Source organism: Lipotes vexillifer, unplaced genomic scaffold (genome assembly GCF_000442215.2).
Source record: "Lipotes vexillifer unplaced genomic scaffold, Lipotes_vexillifer_v1.1 scaffold730, whole genome shotgun sequence".
NCBI lineage: Eukaryota > Metazoa > Chordata > Mammalia > Artiodactyla > Lipotidae > Lipotes > Lipotes vexillifer.
Genome location: NW_006793934.1, coordinates 489,091 through 510,459, shown reverse-complemented (window position 1 = coordinate 510,459; position 21,369 = coordinate 489,091). Strand labels below are relative to the sequence as shown.

General features: G+C 39.2%; 2 protein-coding genes across 2 annotated transcripts in view; one reads left to right on the top strand and one right to left on the bottom strand.

Moving 5' to 3' along the window:
* The window catches only part of ANAPC10 (anaphase promoting complex subunit 10), a 73,529-nt gene extending 58,838 nt beyond the window's left edge, over window positions 1–14,691 (bottom strand). The window contains exons 1-2 of the mRNA XM_007466901.1: window positions 14,242–14,691; window positions 12,735–12,861 (exon numbers count right to left, since the gene is read on the bottom strand). Coding sequence (XP_007466963.1) covers window positions 12,735–12,849 — 115 coding nt within the window. The 5' untranslated portion in view covers window positions 12,850–12,861; window positions 14,242–14,691. The remainder of the gene's footprint in view (window positions 1–12,734; window positions 12,862–14,241) is intronic.
* ABCE1 (ATP binding cassette subfamily E member 1) overlaps window positions 14,327–21,369 on the top strand; it is a 34,807-nt gene continuing 27,764 nt past the window's right edge. The window contains exons 1-3 of the mRNA XM_007466902.1: window positions 14,327–14,585; window positions 19,344–19,477; window positions 20,482–20,567. Coding sequence (XP_007466964.1) covers window positions 19,375–19,477; window positions 20,482–20,567 — 189 coding nt within the window. The 5' untranslated portion in view covers window positions 14,327–14,585; window positions 19,344–19,374. The remainder of the gene's footprint in view (window positions 14,586–19,343; window positions 19,478–20,481; window positions 20,568–21,369) is intronic.

Sequence of the window (21,369 nt, the reverse complement as noted above, 5' to 3'; positions counted from 1 at the left end):
GAAACTGACAGTAGTCATCAGAATAAACAACCAGGTGAACTAAATGACCCTCTGACATCTTTTATTTGTTCCATCTTTGATGGTAGTAGAGCAGATTCCAGAAACACTGATCATTTGTCCCTATTATCAGCTACCACCCTCCTTACGGGCAAAATCTCCAACTGACGTTAACAAAATTCACAGCACACCTCCCATCAAGATTCAAACAGACCCCTCAAAACCTCTTCCCGGAATTAATCGATACCTTATAAGTAAGAAAGTCTTTCAAGCCACAAAGCCCATAATATAAGATTACAAGGCTCAAGGCCTCATTATCCCTTTTACTAGTCCCTGTAACTCTCCTATTTTACTGGTGAGAAAACCTAAGGGTGGACCTACCAGCAATAAACAACATTGTTATTTATCCCTGGACACCCTGTTGTTCCTAACCTTCATACGTTACTAATGCCCATTGCTACCATGAGTCAATTCTTAACTGTAATTGATTTATGCAGTGCATTCTTTAGTATTCCAGTTGAAGCCCACACCTTTTTGCCTTCACTTGGAAAGAAATACAATTCACCTAGATAGTAATGCCTCAGGGTTTTACTGAGAGTCCTGTTTAAAAGCTGATCCAGATGATATAAAACTCCCTAGGGGTTCTACTTTGTGGCAATATGTGCATGATTTGCTTCTTGTTCTCCTTCTAGAACTTCCTCACAGGAAAACAGCATCCACCTGCTAAAGCTTTCAGCCTTAATGGGACATAAGATTGCCAAAGAAAAATTGCAGTTGGCCCAAATTTAGGTTTGATATTTAGGGCATCTGATATCAGAACAAGGGCTACACCTAGATCCCAATAGATTTCATGGTGTCCTAAGTTTCCCAAAACCCTTAAGTGCCAACTGCAAGGTTTTCTCGGGCTAGTTGCTTATTGCTGAAATTGGACTCCAAATTTCTCTTTTATGGCCAAAGCCTCTATATGTTTTACTTAATGATAACAGCCCTGACCCAATTTTATGAGAAGAACAGGAGGCGATAGCCATCAAGGCCTTAAAGGAGAGTTTGATAAACCCACCTGCCTTTGGGCATCCCAATTATCAGATTCCCTTTTCCCTTTTTGTATATGAAAAGGGGAAGAGAATGTCCTTGAGTTACTCACCCAAAAACATGGGGCCCACCATTGACCCATAGGGTATTATAGCCAGCAACTGGACCCTGTGACATAGGGATGCCCCCCTTGCCTTAGAACCAGTACAGCCACTGCCCTTTTAGTTAAGGTCACCAAGAAAATCACTGTGGAATCCCCTTTAACCACTTTTGTACCTCATGAAGTAGAAGCTCTCCTGAATTCTCAGTCAGCTGCCTTACCTCCTATGAAGGCCTTTGTTAAGTGTTCTTCACACAACTCTTTTACACTGTAAAAGCCTGAATCCACCTACTCTGTGCTCCTCAGCAAATTTACCTGGAATCCTATATCATCCGGCCATTCCAGATAACGGAAAACTATCCGGTATTGTTTTTCCTGATTAAAATCATAATGATTTATACTAATTAAAAAAAAAAGTGTGGATTTTTCAAAAAATTTAAGCAAAACAGATTTATGTTTTATTTTTGGACTAAGTAGTATATTCATTTTAGATCAAATTCACAAGGTACAAAAAAGAACATGGTGAAGTCTCTCTCCCCCCAGCATCTAGTTGCCTTCTCCAAATATAATCCAAGTTATCAGTATCTTACATACCCTTGCACAGATGTAAGCAAATATATATTCTTTTTTCCTCTCTACACAAATGATGGCATATTATACATACTTCTACACTTTGCATTTTTCTTTTCATTTAACATATCTGAAAGATTAACCCATATCAATAAATTAATAATAATAGCAAACACTGATATCACATTTAATATGTGCCATGCACATTTCTAAGCATTTTATATATATTAAATCATGAAATATTTATTAACTCATATAATAACTGTTAACCTAAACATCTTTTAAAAATTCTGTATCAGATCATCTCGCTCCCCTGCTTAATACCTCTAGTGATTTCTCTTTGTACTTAGAAGTCCAAATTCTTTTCCAAGGCCTACCAGAGTTCACATAATCTGACCCATGTCTAATTATATCTCCAATGTCATCTTCTACCACTTTACCTCCTTACAACTCTCCAGCCACACTAGCCTTCTTTCTGAACCTCAAACATGCCAAACCAGTTAGTTTAGAGCCTTTGAACTAGGTGTTCCCTGTGTCAGGAAGCTTCTTCTCTGAAATCTTTGCAGAGTGGATTCTTCTTAACATTTACGTGTCAGCGCAAATTTCACTTCCCACGAGAGGCCCTCCTTGATCTATTTATTATATTGCTGTTTTATTTTCTCCAAAGCACATATTGCTATTCAACTCAGAAATTCTTTAACTCAATGATCATAACTGTCAGTTACAGCATGAAAAGAAAATAAAAATTTAGTCAGGTTTTTTTTTTTTTTTAAGAAAAATAGAACTTACACCACACAATTATGCCTCTCAAAATTAACTCATAAAGGCAATGTCTTGGTAGAAGATACGGATCAAGTGGAAAGTATGTTCTAGGTATTCACAAAATACAGCCTCATCAAATCCCTGATTTTTGTTGGCTTATAAAATATCACATATAGAGTCAAACAAAGAAAATGTACCTATTTTTCCCCTAATCTTCTATCCCAACATGGTATGAATTTGATGCTTATGAAATTAAATGATTAAATTATTATAATAAGACTCTGTTATAACGCCAGCAACCACACAAATCTGACCTTTAGTTTTTCCAGTCTCTTGGGCAGAGACTGACAATTGTGCTGAACTGTGGGATTGTTTTCTGATGTGTATTCAATTAAGCTGAATCTACTAAATACATTCCAACTTTAATCTGAGTGAAATATTGAACAGTATTTCCAAAGATAAAATAATAATTTTGCAAAGCCATCTACCACCAACCATACTGTAGCAGTGAGGTACACCTGTATCTCCCAAAGACTGATACTAACATTTTGAAAGTTTATTAAAATTCTCCCTTATATCAGTGCTTACCTGAATTACTGCGTATCTCCTAACTCATTTCTTTACCTCCAATCTTGCCTCACTTCAGTCCATCCTTCACAGTTCTCAGATGTGAACAAACACTGTTTCATTCTGCTACTTTAAATTGCTCAATGGCTCATACTCTCTGTACAATAAAGTATGAACTTTTTTTTTTAATTTTATATTTTATATTTTTGGCCATGCTGCGCAGCTTGCGGGATCTCAGTTCCCTGACCAGGGATTGAACCCAGGCCACAGCAGTGAAAGCCCAGAATCCTAACCACTAGGCCACCAGGGAACCCCCAGGTATGAACTGTTTAACAAAGCCCCCTATGATCAGGCCTCTTCCTAACTAGCTAGTTTCACCTATGCCACTTCCCTCTGTTCTAGTCTTACTGACTACTCAAAATTCTTCGAAAGAACCATGCTTTGCTAAGCTATACACCTTTGCACATACTGTTCCTCTTGCCTTTATGTCCTTCCCCAGTGAAATTCTACCTTGCCCCATCATGCCAGATACGTATCATCTCCATGAAGACTTCCCTGATCCTCTGAAGCAGTGTCAATCACTTTCTCCTTTGGCCCACTACTGCACTGAGCCCATGCTTAGAGGGAAGCAGTATGACCTAGTGAAAGCCTGACTGCCTTGAGTCCCAGCATTCCCACTTATTAGGTGATATCTGCCAAACTGCTTAATCTGTCTGTACTACAGTTTCCTCATTTGGAAAATGAAAAAACAGTAAATACTTCATACGACTTTTGGAGACTTTACTAAGACAGTTGTTTATTTTATACATGCAAAGTACTTACAACAGAACCTCTCTTAGTAAGCACCAAATAAAAGTTATAAATTATTACACTGTATAATAATGACTAATTTAAAGATACAATGCCTCCATTAGATCGTGAACTCCTTGACAACAAGGTCTGTGTGTCTTTTTTATTTTTTAATCTCTAACAGTGTTACAGATTTCAGCAACTGTCTGCTGACTTGAACTGAAAAATATCTGACCACAGAGAAGTAAGGTTAAGTAAAGGTTAAACAACTAACTTTCTCATGCTGTTTTGCATTAATAAAGACTATTCAGTCATTCATAACATGCAAAATGATAATCATATAATTATATTTCACTGATGAACACAAAGCTGAAAATCACAGAAGTAAAATGTGTGACAGCACAATGATGAATTTCATGACTTCATACCCAACACATTTTTAAGTGATCCCCACCATTCTTCTGGTAGTGTCAACCATTGTTCTCTTCTGCACCTCCAAGATGTCAGAGTAGTGGGGCATCTTCAGGGGACCAGTGACTTCTAAGTGTTGTCCTCTGCCAAGCCCCACAGCATAAAAGAATGTGAACTGGCACTGATTCTTACCCTGTTACTGACATCAGTATGGCACCAGTCGAATTATGCTACTCAGTAAAGCAATAGAAGATACTCAATTTGAGCAAATTCACAGAAATATTTGGTGCTATAAAGAATATTAGAGGGCTTCCCTGGTAGCACAGTGGTTAGGAATCCACCTACCAATGCAGCGGACACGGGCTCGAGCCCTGATCCGGGAGGATCCCACATGCCGCAGAGAAACTAAGCCCATGCGCCACAATTACTAAGCCTGCGCTCTAGAGCCCGTGTGCCACAACTACTGAGCCCACATGCCACAACTACTGAAGCCTGTATACCTAGAGCCTGTGCTCCGCAACAAGAGAAGCCACTGCAAGGAGAAGCCCACACACCACAAGGAGGAGTAACCCCCACTCGCTGCAACTAGAGAAAGCCTGCGTGTAGCAACGAAGACACAACACAGCCAAAAATTTAAAATTTTTTTAAAAATTAAAAAATAATAAAAAAAAGAATATTAGAAACTTCTGAAGCAGTCTAGGATACATGAAGCTAGAAAAAGGCACCATCCTCACTCAAACAACAAGAAAAGGCTAGATAAACTACAAACTCATAATTTTTCTTGAAAACATGAGTGCTTAAAATCACGCAGCAACCAAATATCCTGAAATCCAAGAAGGGTCGGCTCCCAGGTTAGGAGAGAAAGGATGGGCAGCCTGTCCCAACTGTGGTAGAGCATGGAAGGAAGGATCAGCGAGCAAATAAACATAGAAGAAGAAATCAGGTAGAATTTCAACAAATTGCTAAAGGCTAAGCATGGGCTATCATAAAAGTATAGCAGCCCTGGGAGTCGCAAACACAAGGTGAACTCACTCTGACTCTCAGACTCTTTTCTAAGGGCCTCACTGTACACATTAGAGGACATTTTTTGGGGAAAGCAAGAGATTGGAAAGCCTACATCAGTGGTACATGCCTGGAGGAGGGGACTGACTGCCACTGCAGGAAAAGCAAAAACCCCAACCACACAGACCCATTCTTGCTAGGAGAAAAGTAAAAGAAAAAACCCTCTACACTTGGGGAAGAAGCAGAAAACACTCCTTCCTCTGGGGATGGGACAGAAAACTCTCTCCTAGGAAAGTCCAGAGTTTCACTATCATAGGTAGGAGGGACCAAAATGCTGAGAAAGTCCTAACCTGGAGGTCAGACATGCAAGGGCTGTCTAGGATTGAAGCTAGACCAGGAAAACAGAGAAGTCCTGCCTCTGACCCCCTGCACTGAGTTACAACCATCGCATTTTACTGCTGGAGGCAGGGCAAGAGGATGGAGAGAGACACCCTCTGAAGCACAGGGATACAGAGATAACTGAAAATGATTGTGGAGGAAGAACATTAAGAAAACTCCTCTGGGCTTCCCTGGTGGCGCAGTGCTTGAGAGTCCGCCTGCCGTTGCAGGAGACGCGGGGTCGTGCCCCGTTTCGGGAAGATCCCACATGCCGCGGAGCGGCTGGGCCCGTGAGCCATGGCCGCTGAGCCTGCGCGTCCGGAGCCTGTGCTCCGCAAATGGGAGAGGCCACAACAGTGAGAGGCCCGCATAACGCAAGAAAAAAAAAAAAAAAAAAAAAAAAAAAAGAAAGAAAACTCCTCTGGCACAACAGCCCCGCCATAAGTACTGGGCATCTTTAGAGGAATTTGAAGCCTGTGATATTGAAAGTAACCATAATAAAACAAACAAACAAACTCAAACCCAGCTCAATTCCTAACTAATGCAACCCCCACTATAAAAGGCTGACAGAGGAAAACAGGTATCCATTTCAAAGTATAAATACCATTTTTGTCAGTATCTACTAATCTATATGTGATGTTTGGCATTCAGTAAACATTTATGATGCACAAACAAGCAAGAGAAACAAATATTATCAAAAGACAAAGCAATCACTAGAAATAGACTCAGAGATGAACCAGATGTTGAAACTAAGAAATGGGGACTTTAAATAGCTATGATTAATATGTTAAAGAATCTAGGGGAAAAGGTAGATGAAATGCAGGAAAAGACAGGGAATTTCAACATAGGAGAAAACTCCTTTAAGAGTCAAATGAAAAAGCCATAATAAAAAACACCATATCAAAGATGAAAGATTCCTTAGACAGAATCATTAGTAGACTCAATAATGCCAAAGAAAGAAGTAGTAGACTTGAAGCTAGGCCAATTAAAAAACCCCAAAGCAAAACACAAAGGAAAAAAAAAGAAAAAACTAAAAATAGAGCACCTAAAAGCAAGGGGACAAATACCAAATGGTCTAGCAAATTAAATGGTCTAGCATATGTATAATTGGATTCCCAGAAGGATGAGGATGGGGCAAAAGAAATACTTGAAGAAATAATGGCCACGAATTTTCATAAAGTAATGCAAGACATTAAACCAGAAGATCCAAGAATCACAATGGATCTCAAGCAGGATTAAACACACACACATGCATACACGTGGACACATAATGTTTATATTGCTGAAAATTAACGATAAAATCTTAAAGCCAGCTAGGAAAAAAGCCACATTAACTACAGCAGACTTTTCTTCAGAAACTATGCAAGCCAGAAGATACAGAATGACATTTTTACAGTAGTAAAAGGAGAAACCTGCTAACCTAGAATTTCATGCAGGGAACATATATCACAGTAATAAAAGCAAAATGAAAATTTTTTCAACCAAACAGTGCTAGCAGACCTGCAACAGAAAAAAATGTAAAGAAAGTTCTTCAGGCAGGAGGAATATGATGCCAGACAGAAACCTGGATCTATTCAAAAAACTAAAAAGTTCCCCAAATTGAAAAAGTTAAAGCATAAAGTTTGTTTTTTAATCACTCCAAAATATAATTGACCTTTTAAAACAAAAATAGCAACAATATCTTCTGGGGGTTTAAAATATGCAAAAATAGAATACATAACAAAAATGGCATAAAGCATGGGCATTAATTGGAAGTATACTGAAGGATTTGTATACCATATCTATAGTAGTATAATATTACTTGAAGGTAAACTGTGACAATTAAAGATGTACAGTGTAATCCTTAGGGCAATCCCTCAAAAATTTCAAAAAGGATGTATAACTAATGAGTCAGTAGTGGAGATAAAGCAGAATCATAAAAAATACTGAATTTATCCAAAATCAGGTTAAAAAAGAGGGAATAAATGGACAAAACCCCCCAAATTCCAAGGTCGTAGTTTTAAATCTAATTACATCAGGAGGTACATTAGGTGTAAATGGTCTAAACACTCCCAATTATAAGATAAAGAATGTCAGACTGGATTTTAAAAAGCAAGACCCAATAATATGCTGTCTATAAGAAATCCACTTCAAATAAAAAGATATATACAGTTTAAAAGTAAAAGGAAGAACTTCTAGTTTCCGATGTTACATGTAAAGAGCTTGGACAATGTCACTCTCATCCTCACAACAACAACAAAAAAGCTGAACTAACTGAAAACCAATAATTTTTCTTAGGTCCCAAAGAGGTCACAGGGCAAACCACCACCCAAAAAACTGAAGAGGGGCCTCCCTGGTGGCGCGGTGGTTGAGAGTCCGCCTGCCGATGCAGGGGATACGGGTTCGTGCCCCGGTCCGGGAGGATCCCACGTGCCACGGAGCGGCTGGGCCCGTGAGCCGTGGCCGCTGAGCTTGCGCGTCCGGCAACGGGAAAGGCCACGACAGTGAGAGGCCCACATATCGCAAAAAAAAACACAAAAAAACAAAACAAACAAAAAAAAAAACTGAAGAGAACAGAAAACAGAGAATCACATCTTACCAGGAGCAGAAACCACCACTGGAGTTAGCAACTGGCAGGAAAACTTAAAGAGTAATTGAGTAATTGTTCATTCACTAATTGCTAGAGACTGAGTACAGACTAGCTTGAGAGATTAAAAGCTCCTGGAAGCCCAGCCTTAGAGAGGACTCCACATTTTCATGAGTTTTACCTCTAGGAGCCCCACCAGGTTCTCTTCAGGGTAAAGATCAGAGAAAATTCTCCAGTGCTTCCTGCAGATAGAGGGGGAAAGTAATCTTTATGAAATAAACCAAAAGCATTTTCTTCCCCTTTAACAAAGGCCTGACTTAAAGGAAAACTGTTTTAGCAGAACCTAAGCAACATGGGTTTTACCAGAGCCTGACACGGGGGAGGGAAAATACCCAACTCCATCCCCCTCTAGCCTTCCTGTCTCATCTAGGTGGGGAAAGAAAAGTTGAGAAGTGCTTGTAAGGTCACAGCCATGAACACAGGCCCACTGAAAGACTGAGATCTAATCAAAGGATTATAGAATACTTCCATTCCCCCCATAACTTACCACCAATATCAACAGGGCTCCAACATAATATCAGGAGGTTAAATTCAAAAAACTGCAAGTTTAGATGCCATTTAAGGAGTCTCTAGGGAAATCCAAAGATAACAAGGAGACAAAAACAAAGACACTAAAGAAATTTTAGCCTCTGAATCTTAACCTTTACCCATCAGGCAGAAAATCAGCAAGTATATGGTTGAACTGAACAGCACAGTCAATCAGCTAGATCAAACTGATATTTATAGATTACTTCATCCAATGACAGCAGAATACACAATTCTTCTCAAGTTCACATGCAACATTAACGAAAATGGACCACATTTTGGGCTATAAAACACAATAAAAACATTTAAAAGAATAGAAATCACACAAAGTGTGCTCCCAGACCACAGCAGAATTAAACTAGAAATCATTAACAGAAAGCACTGCTTTCTGAAATTTAGCATTTATAACATGAACTGCATATATATTAGAAAAGAAGAAAGCTCTAAAGTCAATAATCTAAGCATTCACCTTAGAAAACTAGAAAAAGAAAAGCAAATTAAGTCCAAAATAAGCAGAAGAAAGAAATAATAAAAATCAGAGAAGAAATCAATGAAACTAAAAACAGCAAATTAATAGAGAAAAATTACCAATACCACAAGCTGGTTCTTTGAAAAGGTCAATAAAATCAATAAACCTCTAACCAGGCTAACCAAGAAAACAAGAAAGAAGACACAAATTACTAATATAAAAAATGAAAGAGGGGCCATCACGACTGATCCCATGGACAATAAAAAGGATAATAAAGGAGTATTATAGACTTCATGCCCACAAATTTGATAAATAAAATGGACCAATTCCTTGAAAGACACAATCTACCAAAACTCACACAAGAAGAAACAGATAATCTGAATAAGACTATATCTATTACAAAAATTGAATAAAAAATTAATACCCTTCCAAAAGCAATCACCAGGCCTAGATGGTTTCACTGGTGACTTATGTCAAACTTTCAAGGAAGAAATAATACCTAGTCTGCATAATCTCTTCTAGAAAATAGAATCAGAGGGAATACTTTCTAACTGACTCTATAAGGGCAGCATTACCCTAATAACAAAATCAGACAAAGACATCACAAGAAAGGTAAATTAAAGAACAATATCTCTCATGAACACAGATGCAAAAATTGTCAAGAAAATATTAGCAAATTGAATCCATGTATAAAAAGAATTATTTACCACAATCAATTGGAATTTATTCCAGGTATGTACAGCTGGTTCAACATTCTGAAATTAACTAATGTAATCCATCAAAACAAACAATAGGCTAAAGGAGAAAAACCACATGATCATATCATTAGATGTTGAGAAAACATTTGACAAATCCAACATCCATTCAAGACAAAATCTATTAGCAAACTAGAACTATAATGGAACTTCTTCAACTTTATATTATCTACAAAAAAACAACAGCTAACATCATATATAATAGTGAGAAAATAGAAGTTTTCCCACTATGATCAGGAATAAGGCAAGGATATCCCTTTTTGCCACTCCTAAGCAACATCATGTTGGAAGTCTTAGCTAATGCAAAGGAAGAAATAAAAACAATAGAACCCAGCAATTCTACTCGTAAGTATTTACTCAAGAAAAATGAAAATATATGTCCACAAGAAAACCACTACATGAATGTTTATAGCAGCTTCATCCATAATCACCAAATATTGGAAGCAACCTTATCTTAGTTAACATAGCACCTTAAAACACCAAACATGCATTACTTCACAATTTCTATGGGATAGGAATTTGGGACCAGCTTGGTTGGGCAGCTTGGCTCTGGGACTCTCATGAGTTTGCGGTCAAGTTATCTGAAGTAATTATCTAAAAGCTTGACTAGAGCTGGAGAATCCATTCTAAGGTAGCTTACTCATTTGACTGTTGACAAAAAGCCTCAGTTCCCCCTGGCTATTGTCAGAAGGCCCCGTTTCTTTGCCACACCAACCTCTCCACAGGTCCCCTTGTTTCCTCACAAAATGGCAGCTGGCTTCCCCTAGAGTCTGTGATCCAAATAACAGCAAGGCAGAGCCACAATGTCTTTTATGATCTAGTCTCAGAAGTCACATGCCATCATTTCTGCCATATTCTCCTCATCCCAGAGACTAACCCAGACACAATGTGACAGAGGTAATCAGAAGGGTACGAATACCAGGAAACAAGGATCACTGGGACCATCTGGGAAGCTGCTACCGTAAACCTAAATGTCCATTAACTGGTGAATAGGTAGACAAATTGTGGCACATCTGTACAGCAGAATAGTAATCAGCAATAAAAAGGAACCAACTCCTGATAGAACAATCACAAATGCATTATGCTAAGTGAAAGAAGCTGGACCCTAAGAGTTACATAAAGTATGATTACGTTTATATGGCATTCTGAAAAAGGCAAAACCAAAGGGACACAAAATGGATCAGAGGTTGTCAGGGGTTTAGGAGGGGGCAGAAGACTGACTACAAAGGGACATGAGGAAATTTCTTTGAATGATAGAAATATTCTATATTTGTGATGTGTTTGTTAAAATTCATAGAACTATGGGACTTCCCTGGCAGTCCAGTGGTTAAGACTCCATACTTCCACTGCAGGGGGCTTGGGTTCAGGGAACTAAGATCCCACATGCCACGTGGTGCGGCCAAAATAATAAATAAATAAATAAATAAATAAATAATAATTATTATTTTTTTTGGTGATACGCGGGCCTCTCACTGTTGTGGCCTCTCCCGTTGTGGAGCACAGGCTCCGGACGCGCAGGCTCAGCGGCCATGGCTCATGGGCCCAGCCGCTCCACGGCATGTGGGATCTTCCCGGACCGGGGCACGAACCCGTGTCCCCTGCATTGGCAGGTGGACTCTCAACCACTGCGCCACCAGGCGAAGCCCTAATTAATTAATTTTTTTAAATTAAAAACAAAATAATTCATAGAACTATAAACACAAAAAGGGTGAGTTTTTCTGTATATCCCCAGCTACTCATAAAAAGAGAGAGAAAAGAATCTTAAGGGGAAACAGAAGAGGCCTGAGTGGGAAGACACTACAGGAGACAACGTGTAAATAGTAGAAGTTTCTGAGGGAAAAGTGACTACCAAATCAATAACATTATCATTAAAATTACTCAAGCTAAAAAACTTTCTCTGAGCTTGATTCTACAGACTGAAAATACCCATCAAATTATAGGTTAGACAGATGAGAAAAGGTACACATGTATCCTGGTACATCCTGGCAAAACTCTTGAAGTCTAAGAATAAACAGAAAAAGCTTAAATGCTGCCAGAAAGAAAGAACAAGTTATTTAGAAAGTGAGAGACAGGCATAGCCTTCTTAGTTGCAACATGACAAAAAAGAAAATGGTAAAACAGAATCCACAAATTTTTGAGAGAAAAGGACTGCCACCCAAGAATTCTATCCCAACCAAGAGTAAAATAAAGTTATTTGGGTATATGTAATCACTCAAAAAATGTATCAACCACTTATCCTATCCATAGAAATAGCAAAAAAAAAAAAAAAAGCTAACCAAATAACTGAATAATACCAGAGAGAGGGTAAAAAGAGAATTTATGAGGGACTTCTCTGCTGGTCCAGTGGGTAAGACTCTATGGTCCCAATGCAGGGGGCCCAGGTTCAATCCCTGGTCAGGGAACTAGATGCTACATGCATGCTGTAACTGAAGAGTCCGCATACTGCAACTAAGTCTGCATGCCACAACTAAAGATACCGAGTGCCAAAGCAATCACTGTACTGCAACTAAGACCCAGCGCAGCCTAAGTAAATAAATAAATATTAAAAAAAAAAAAAGAGGGAGAGACCTTATGAGACATGTGCAGTTAAACTGAAGCAGATACTAGTAAAGCAATTGAGAAGATATATAACAAATGAAAATCCAATTAGATTTATTTTAGAATTAAAGAAAGAATATTAAAGTTAGTCCAGTGCACAAGAAAACTTTCAGCAGTTATTATGAACAGCATTTTTGTTTTGTTTTGTTTTACCTGGTTTGCAAGATGAGAGTGACCAAACAGCTTGTGACCCAATTTCCCGTACTGTTCCAGTCCTTTCCAACTGCTTAGGGTCAGCACCGGGAGGTGTCTTGTTTGGTGTGGTCATTTTAAAAATATTCTATGTAGAAAAAAAAAGTATCCACATTATACCCAGACCTGAGCATCTTTCTACAAAATGTAAAGGTAAAAATTTAATAGCCAAATCGATCACTAATATATCCTGGATATTAATCATCTATTTCTCGAAAGCAGTTGACATAATCACTGTAATTAAAAACTCTTGGGAATTCAGTTTTTGTTTCTAAAATATAACATATTATAACTTACAAGTTGTGCAAAGCAGCAGACTACAGTAGTCAAAGGGCACAGGATCAGGGTGTCAACTTCAGCCTCGCCTTGGGCTTTATTTCCTTTCTTGTCAAATGGGTTGATTTGATCTATACTCCTATAATGCTATGCAGTTGTATACCTCTATGAGTAAAAATTCCAATCCAAATGAAGTTTTTCCCTAGACGAGTCAGACTGAAATACTCTTATTCCAGGAATATGTAAATATTGGTCTACATTTTAAATAATCTGTTAAGTGATGCAGAGAAAAATCACATCTTCTCATTAGTTGTCAAAAGCTCCATTTATATGTGCTCTTACCATAGTACATAAAGTCAGAAAAATGCCTTTAAGGTCTTGAAGTGAATAACTGGCCTATTCTAAAGCACAAGTTTACTACATCTTTTGTTCATCTTGGTGGGCATATCCAAACGTGAAAAAAAAAAATAGTGGATTGTGAACAACATGTAAAACTGCTTCGGTAGTGCAAAGTTACAGCTATTGAACATCGTTATACGTAAATGCTGTTATAAACCTGTGTCAAAAGGTCTGTATACCATCTCCCTGACACCTCCTGAGTCAGATCTCAGTTGTTCCCTAATCTCCACACAAGCGGTTGATACATAATAGACACTGGACTGTAAACTTTGGAAAGGCCTGAGGTTTAAACGCTCCATTAGCAATTTACTGAATGAATAAATGGATGAATGAATAGCTTCAATCGTAAACTATTTGCCACCTGCAAGTTAAGTAAGGTCTGGGATGAGACGATTAAACCTGTGGCCACATTGCCAAATATCCAAAAATGTCAAATTGTCCAAAAAAATGGCCCATCTCTACTATTGGAGCAGAATTCAACTGCCGAACTTGATACTGGACGCCACCAAGTGGATAACGCACGGAACTCGGAGAAGAACGGGTTCGTGGCCACACCGTTCAGGAGCTGAGGCCAAGGAGGGAACGCCACCACGAGCAGTGCCCGGACCGGACTCTGTGGGTTCTGCTTGACACCTCTGCCCGAAGTGCGAGAATAGGCAGCGGCTAAGGATCCATTCCTGACCCACCAGCTTTGAGGAAATCGGGAGCGAAAAACGAGATTGACATTGGGGAAGAGAACCCGTCTGCTTAAGCTAGAACCATTCTCCACTTCGGGGAAAGCCCACGCACTTACAGCTCGCAGACCCGGCTTGCCGCCACTCAGGTTTTCAGGAACCGCTGCAGTTCCGCGCCACTCCCACTCAGCTTCCCAGGCACGCCTTGCTTACCCAACAACGTCAATTGGGGTCGCAGCACAATGACGTCACTCTCCGCCGTCTCGCCTTACCTCCCTTCAGGGCTCCGCCCAGCGCGCCCTGTCGCGCACGCGCACTACCTCCCTGTGGCATGCGTGAGGCGGTGGCTGGGCACCGCCATTTTGGCCAGTGGCCGTAGGAACACGTTGTGTGGCTGAGAAGTAAAAGCAAGAACTGATTTGGCCTCTGCGTTTCCCTCCGCAAGGGGAATCTGTTTCTCCAGGTACGTGAATAGCCTGGAAGGGTTTGGCCTTTAGCTGTAGTCTGCCACGGTCTGCACACCGTAGGGACGTTCTCCCAGAGCCTTTGGTTAGGCCTCAGGTGACGGCGGTGGAGACGGCAGCGGCGCGTGGCAGCCGGCTTGAGCGAGACAGCTGGAACCGCCGGAGCGCGGGTGCCGCCGAGAGCTGGGGACGCCTCGCGCTTCCCTCCAGCTGACTCGGCTCTCTGCCACTGCGGCCCGCCACCACCGCCAGGGGACACGAAGATGGCCTTAGCTGCCATCCCCTCAGCGGTCCAGCCTCCACTCGCCCGTTTCCACCGCTCCTGCCCTAGGGCTGAATCTTACAGCCGCCTTCAGAACGCAGAGCGTCCCCTACTACCCCCACTCTTCCCCTGGCACCTTTGGAAGCCTTTTCTTCCACCGTTTGGGGATTGTGGAATGAGTGAATTATCTTTGCCGCCATGAAGTCGAATCCTGCTTGTCCACTCCCCGTCTGTAGACATGATGGCCAGACGTCACTGTGCTTACAGCAGCGTGTATTCTGCTGTAACCAGGGTTAGCTCAAATAATCTCCCAGGTGAACGCCTTTAACATTTCGGGTGCACTTTTATAGCACTTTCCCCCTTGGTGACTTCTCCGTCTTCTCCTTTATCATATCTTAAACTCCTTGAGATCAGGTCTTTATTGAAAGGCCCTTTATTTTCCCTTCAGTGGTTCGTGCATTGTAGGAACGACGGCTAAAGCCGATTCCCACACCCCATAAACTACGCAAGCCCGTTTTCTCATTTTTTACGGTAAAATCGTAAGAGTGAGAAGTAGCCTTAAGAACAGTGTGTTTTGTTTTGCTTGAGGGTTTTTCGCCTTCTCTTCCACAGGACTGCTTACTAGGCATTTATGACAGTGGTATGTGTGTTGCAGTCCTCGGTACCTTTGTCTTTGATACTGAGAATATTCATTCTATACCATTTGCCTGACGATAATGCTTTGTCAGTGTTAATCAAGGGCTCTTATCTGTATCTGAACCAGAGTGTTGTTTTTGTTGAAAAGCCTTGTTCTCCCCTATAAAAAAAATTTTTTAGGAAGAATATTTAATATAATTGCTGGGGTGGGGTAAGGAGAAAGCAGTTATTAATTTAGCGTCCCTTTTAATTGTCTTCAATTTAAGACTCTGAAGTCAGAGTTGTGCACCACTCCCAACTTACGTGTTTTATAAAATTAATGACCTGCAATAGCATAGGTTAGAATATCTCACATGACATGAGCATCATTCGTTAACAGCAACCTTTCAAATGTTTTCACAGGGTGTTAAAATAATTTTGGTCTTAGACTGCAGATGGTTTCCATATCTCACTTCCTTTTTTCCTCTCAGCTGGAATAATGACAGTGAAGGTCATTGAGTACCTATTTTTTAAATAAGTTTTTATATCTATATATCTGTTTATTTATTTATGGCTGAGTTGGGTCTTCGTTACTGCGCGGGCTTTCTCTAGTTGTGGCGAGCAGGAGCTACCCTTCGTTGCGGTGCGCGGGCTTCTCAGTGTGGTGGCTTCCCTCGTTGGGGAGCACGGGCTCTAGGCACGCGGGCTTGAGTAGTTGCAACATGCAGGCTCAGTAGTTGTGGCTCGCCGGCTTAGTTGCTCCGCAGCATGTGGGATCTTCCTACACCAGAGATCGAACCCGTGTCCCCTGCATTGGCAGGGGAATTCTTAACCACTGCGCCAGCAGGGAAGTCCCTTGAGTACCTATTTTGAGCACAGTTTTCAGATTTGAAATATCTTCAAGGAGTCAGTTACTACAGGCTTCCCCTCCAAGCTTTCATGTGCTATGTCTTTCTCATTGAAAAAAAAGGAGGGGCTCGCTCTTGCCAATTCTTGAAACTAACATAGAAATTTAATTAATAATAGTGTTTACACTGTTAATTAACAGTTCTACAAAGAATCTGTATTTTTCTTAAATGCATTATAATTTATCACTTTTTTATATAAATCAGCTTATTAACCATCTCTGGTAGGTTTTTATTTTATAAAAATCACCTTTTACAGGGCTTCCCTGGTGGCGCAGTGGTTGAGAGTCCGCCCGCCGATGCAGGGGACGCGGGTTCGTGCCCCAGTCTGGGAAGATCCCACATGCCGCGGAGCGGCTGGGCCCGTGAGCCATGGCCGCTGGGCCTGCGCGTCCGGAGCCTGTGCTCCGTAGCGGGAGAGGCCACAGCAGTGAGATGCCCGCGTATCGCAAAAAAAAAAAAAAAAATCACCTTTTACAGTCATTTGGTTTTTTAAATGGTTTGAAATAGTAGGTGAAACATTTTAGTAGTTTGGCAGAAATAAACTTTAACTTAAGCAGTTTCACTGATAAATCAATGAAGATTTATCACCTATAGGGGAATTCATCATGCTCATTCACCACAATTAATATGGTGTCCAGTTTTATTTTAATAGCTAACTAAAGAGTCTTCAGTTTCTAGGGAGTTGTCACTTCCAGAATGATAGCTTTTTTGTAGCAGTTCAAAAGTCATTTATTTTCTTCTTATTCTAATCTTTAGGAGGCCTGCCTGGACCAGTTTCTAAAGGTTATAAAGGGGTAAAGTGAACCTATCAGCGTAACTGTTTATTACATAAAATTTTAGTCACCTTTTGGGTGATTTTTTTTTCCTAATAATATACTTTAGTGGATAACTGTCACTGTAAAATATTGGTAACTTGCAATACTCCTGAAGTTGTTATAATCTACAGGAAAATGATTTACTATGTCTAAATGCATTTTCTCATTTCATTCAACGGAAATGTTTGAGCTCCTACTATGGAAATACATATAGTATGGTTGCTGGTTGGCATAGTTTCACTTGAGATGATACTAGTCAGCATGGCTTTGTTTTTTCTCTTCCCATTTTCTGCTGCATGTGTGCAGGTGAAGAGTTGTGCTTAATCAGGATTATAGATAAGGGTGTAAGTGATTGACAATGGAATTTTAGGTGGGTACAGAGATACAAAGATACAAAAGGCTGAAGGACAGTGGAAATGTGGTAGAATTGAGAGATAGTGTTAGGTCTGAGGAATGGGGGAGTTCTAGGGGTTGTTGGATTGTTGTGTATGAGAGAGGTGAACTGAAAAGATAGGGATGGTGGTTGGAGAATGGGGTATTTGAAAGGTAGGTTATGGGAAAAAATGCAGTTATTTGTAATGACAAGGTGAAGGATTTGACGAAAGGAATGAGTGGCTATGGTAGGGTGAAAGACAAGATCACTAGAGGAGAGAGGTTAATGAACTGAGATGACAGGCTGTTAATAGAAGGATTATCTATGAACATATTGAAGTCACCAAGAGTTATGACAAGAGTTGTTAGAGTGAACATTAGCTAAGGGCTGAAATTTCAAAGAAGGGAGGGAGTGATCTGATGGTCGGTAAATGACTAAAACGGGTGGATGACCTAAGAGGCAAAAGTGGCTGTTTTTAGTGAGGAGAGAGAATCCTCTGGGAGCGGTACTGAGGAGCAAGATCTTTTATTCCCCTCCAAGCCTAATGATATTGAGGGGTTATGAGAAGGACTGGAGAGTTCTATAAGAGGAAGCAGTCTGTCAAGAAAAATCTAGATAGAGGATCACAGTCATTGATAGAAAAAGCCAACAGAATGTCTTTGTTGGTCAGTAATCTTTTGGCTTCAGGTTCTTTCATTACATATTGGAATAAACTGGAGTAGTAAGGCATTTTTTCGAATGAATTACTTTAATCACATTCTAAGAAAATTAATGTCAGTCACTAAGCCCAGTATTATAAAAGATTAAGTTAACTTTGACCTCAACTACATAATTGATGGTGCTGTTAAATATCAAGACTTTAAAAAGCTCCAAAAGTGAGTATATACATATAGTTACTTGGTCTCCTTTTCATTTCAGTGCTGTTAACATAAAATTCATCATGGCCATATTGTAAATTCCCAGGTAAAGCAGTTTTTACTTTTTCCAGTTGACCAACATGATGGTTACACCCTTAATAATTATTTGCCATTTCCATCGGTAGTGCATTGTAGTCAGATGGCTAAGCCATGAAGTGATGCTTAGTTTGAGGGAGGAATTAAACACCTTTATCATATGTATCTTTTCATGTCAAGTCTTCCTATTCTGTTTCATTGGTCTGCGTTCATACACTGGTATCAGCATCAATTTCTGAGGCCTTATATCATTTTTTTCATATGTCAAGTGTAGGTTCCCTCTTCCCCCTTGCTCTTTTCCATTTTCCTGGCTATTACTACCTTTCTTTTTGTATAAGAGCTTTAGATTTGATTTGTCTGATTCAGTTTTTTTCTTTTTCTCCTTGAGATTGGATTAAATATATAAATTCAGGGAAGGTTGAAATCTCTGATATTGACTATTCTTTATTGTGAAAACTGAGACAGCATGTCATTGTACTTGTTCAGGTCTTTTGGGTCTTTCAGTGGTATTTTGAAAGTTTCCTCGCATGTGTATATATATCTTGTTAAGTTGATCCCTAGATCATTTCTTTTTTCTGACTGTTGAAAGTGGTATTTTTTCCTTCTTTATATAAATCTTCTGATGAATGGAATATATGTAAAATTTTGTTTTTCCAGCCTTACCAAATTATTTTATTGCTTTTACTAGTTTTTTTTTAACTAGTTCCAGGTATTAATATCTGAATATAGTGATAACTTATCTGCTCCTGTCTACCTTTTTATGCCTGTAACTTATTTCTCTTAACTAATTGCATTGACTATGCCATAATTTTGTTAATTTTTCTTTAATAGAGGAACTGGATATTGTTACTTCCTTAGAATTATGGCGGATAAATTAACAAGAATTGCTATTGTCAACCATGACAAATGTAAACCTAAGAAGTGTCGGCAGGAGTGCAAAAAGAGTTGCCCTGTGGTTCGAATGGGTAAGCTGTTCTGTGGATCATTTAAGGATAAGAGAAGGTTTTAAAAGGAATACACTGTCTTCATGGTTCTCTAGGCTTTAGTATATACTTTTCTCCCCCGTTAGTTTCTTTAAAATGTAAAAATAAGACCAGATTTTGTTCTAAATTTCTTTTAATGCTTTGTGACTAAATGATCCTGTTTAAGTTCATTGAATACAAAATCAAACCAGAGTTCAAATTACTGAGATTCTTACTGTCCTACAAAATCCTATGGTTACTTTAAGTCATGAAGAAAGGACTGCCAAGATGTTTGTATTGATATTTGATAGTATTCTCCTCAAAAAAAAAAAAAAGCTTAATATGAATGACTATTCATGAGGTTTTGCTATATTTTCAAGAGTAAATAAATTTATGACCATTCAGAATTGATGAATTGTTGGTCGTCTTTAAGGGCTAAACTAAATAATTTTTACTTTAAATATACTAGTGAGGTATAAGCTTACTAAATCTTAAAAGGAAATTTAGATGTCATGTGTTACAGTCTACTGTGCTATTCAGAAATTCCATTATTAATATCCCTAATGCCACGTTTAATTTTGTGTGTGTATTAGATGTCCACATACCTTTGGGGAACTTCCCTGATTTAGCTAACGTATTTCATTCCCTTATCTCGTGTACATTACCATTTTCAAGGCATATTTTATGGATTATATATTCAGGTCAGTCAGCTTAAAAGTAAAGCTGTTTTAGGATCCGCTGTATTTTTATTAGCATATTTTCTTCTCGTAGTAGATTAAACAAATAAGCATATTAGAGTCATCTCTGCCTTGCCTGACAAGAGTATTCATTTAAGTAGTTAAGTTCAGTAATCTATCCAAAGCACTGATTTATATTTCTTTCTGTGGCCTTTCTTTTTGAAAACTTGATTCTATATGGAAATTTGGAACCAGAATTGCCGAAATAACAGTGTTCAGAAAATTAGAACATCAGGAGAAATGATTTAATTCTATCTTTTCCTTTGCCAGGAAAATTATGCATAGAGGTTGTCTCCCAGAGCAAAATAGCATGGATTTCTGAAACTCTTTGTATTGGTTGTGGTATTTGTATTAAAGTAAGTGATATTTTATTTATTGGATCAAATTTGTAACCTAAAAATGAAATCTAAAAATTCTGAATACATTATAACTATTTTTAGAGCCAAATATAAAACATTGAATAAAGAATACAAATTCAGAAAAATATTGTTCTTATATCAATATTATTATTGCTTTTTCTATTAATTAACCACCCCACTTAACAGTTATCCTTAAAAAAAATAATAAAATAAAAGTTATTTTTGCTGTATACAACTTCATAAAGCCATTTCCAACCAAAATTAATTTTTTTCACCCTTTTATGAGGACATTCTCCAAGTCTTTACCAGAACTTTTTTGAAATATAAATACAAAAAATATGAGTCATATTACATACATTTTTTTCAAGTCTGTGTTTAATTTTATTTTTTAAATTTATTTATTTCATTTATTTATTTGGCTGTGCTGGGTCTTAGTTGTGGTTCGAGGGCTCCTTAGTTGTGGCATGCAAGCTCTTAGTTGGGGCATGCATGTGGGGTCCAGTTCCCTGGCCAGGGAACGAACCCGGGCCTCTTGCGTTGGGAGCGCAGTGTCTTAACCACTGCGCCACCAGGGAAGTCCCTGTGTTTAATTTAAAATTCACACATTTTTTTTTCTTTCTTTTCTTTTTTGTGGTACACGGGCCTCTCACTGTTGTGGCCTCTCCCGTTGCACAGCACAGGCTCCGAACGCGCAGGCTCAGCGGCCATGGCTCACGGGCCCAGCCGCTCCGCGGCATGTGGGATCTTCCCAGACCGGGGCATGAACCCGTGTCCCCTGCATCGGCAGGTGGGCTCTCAA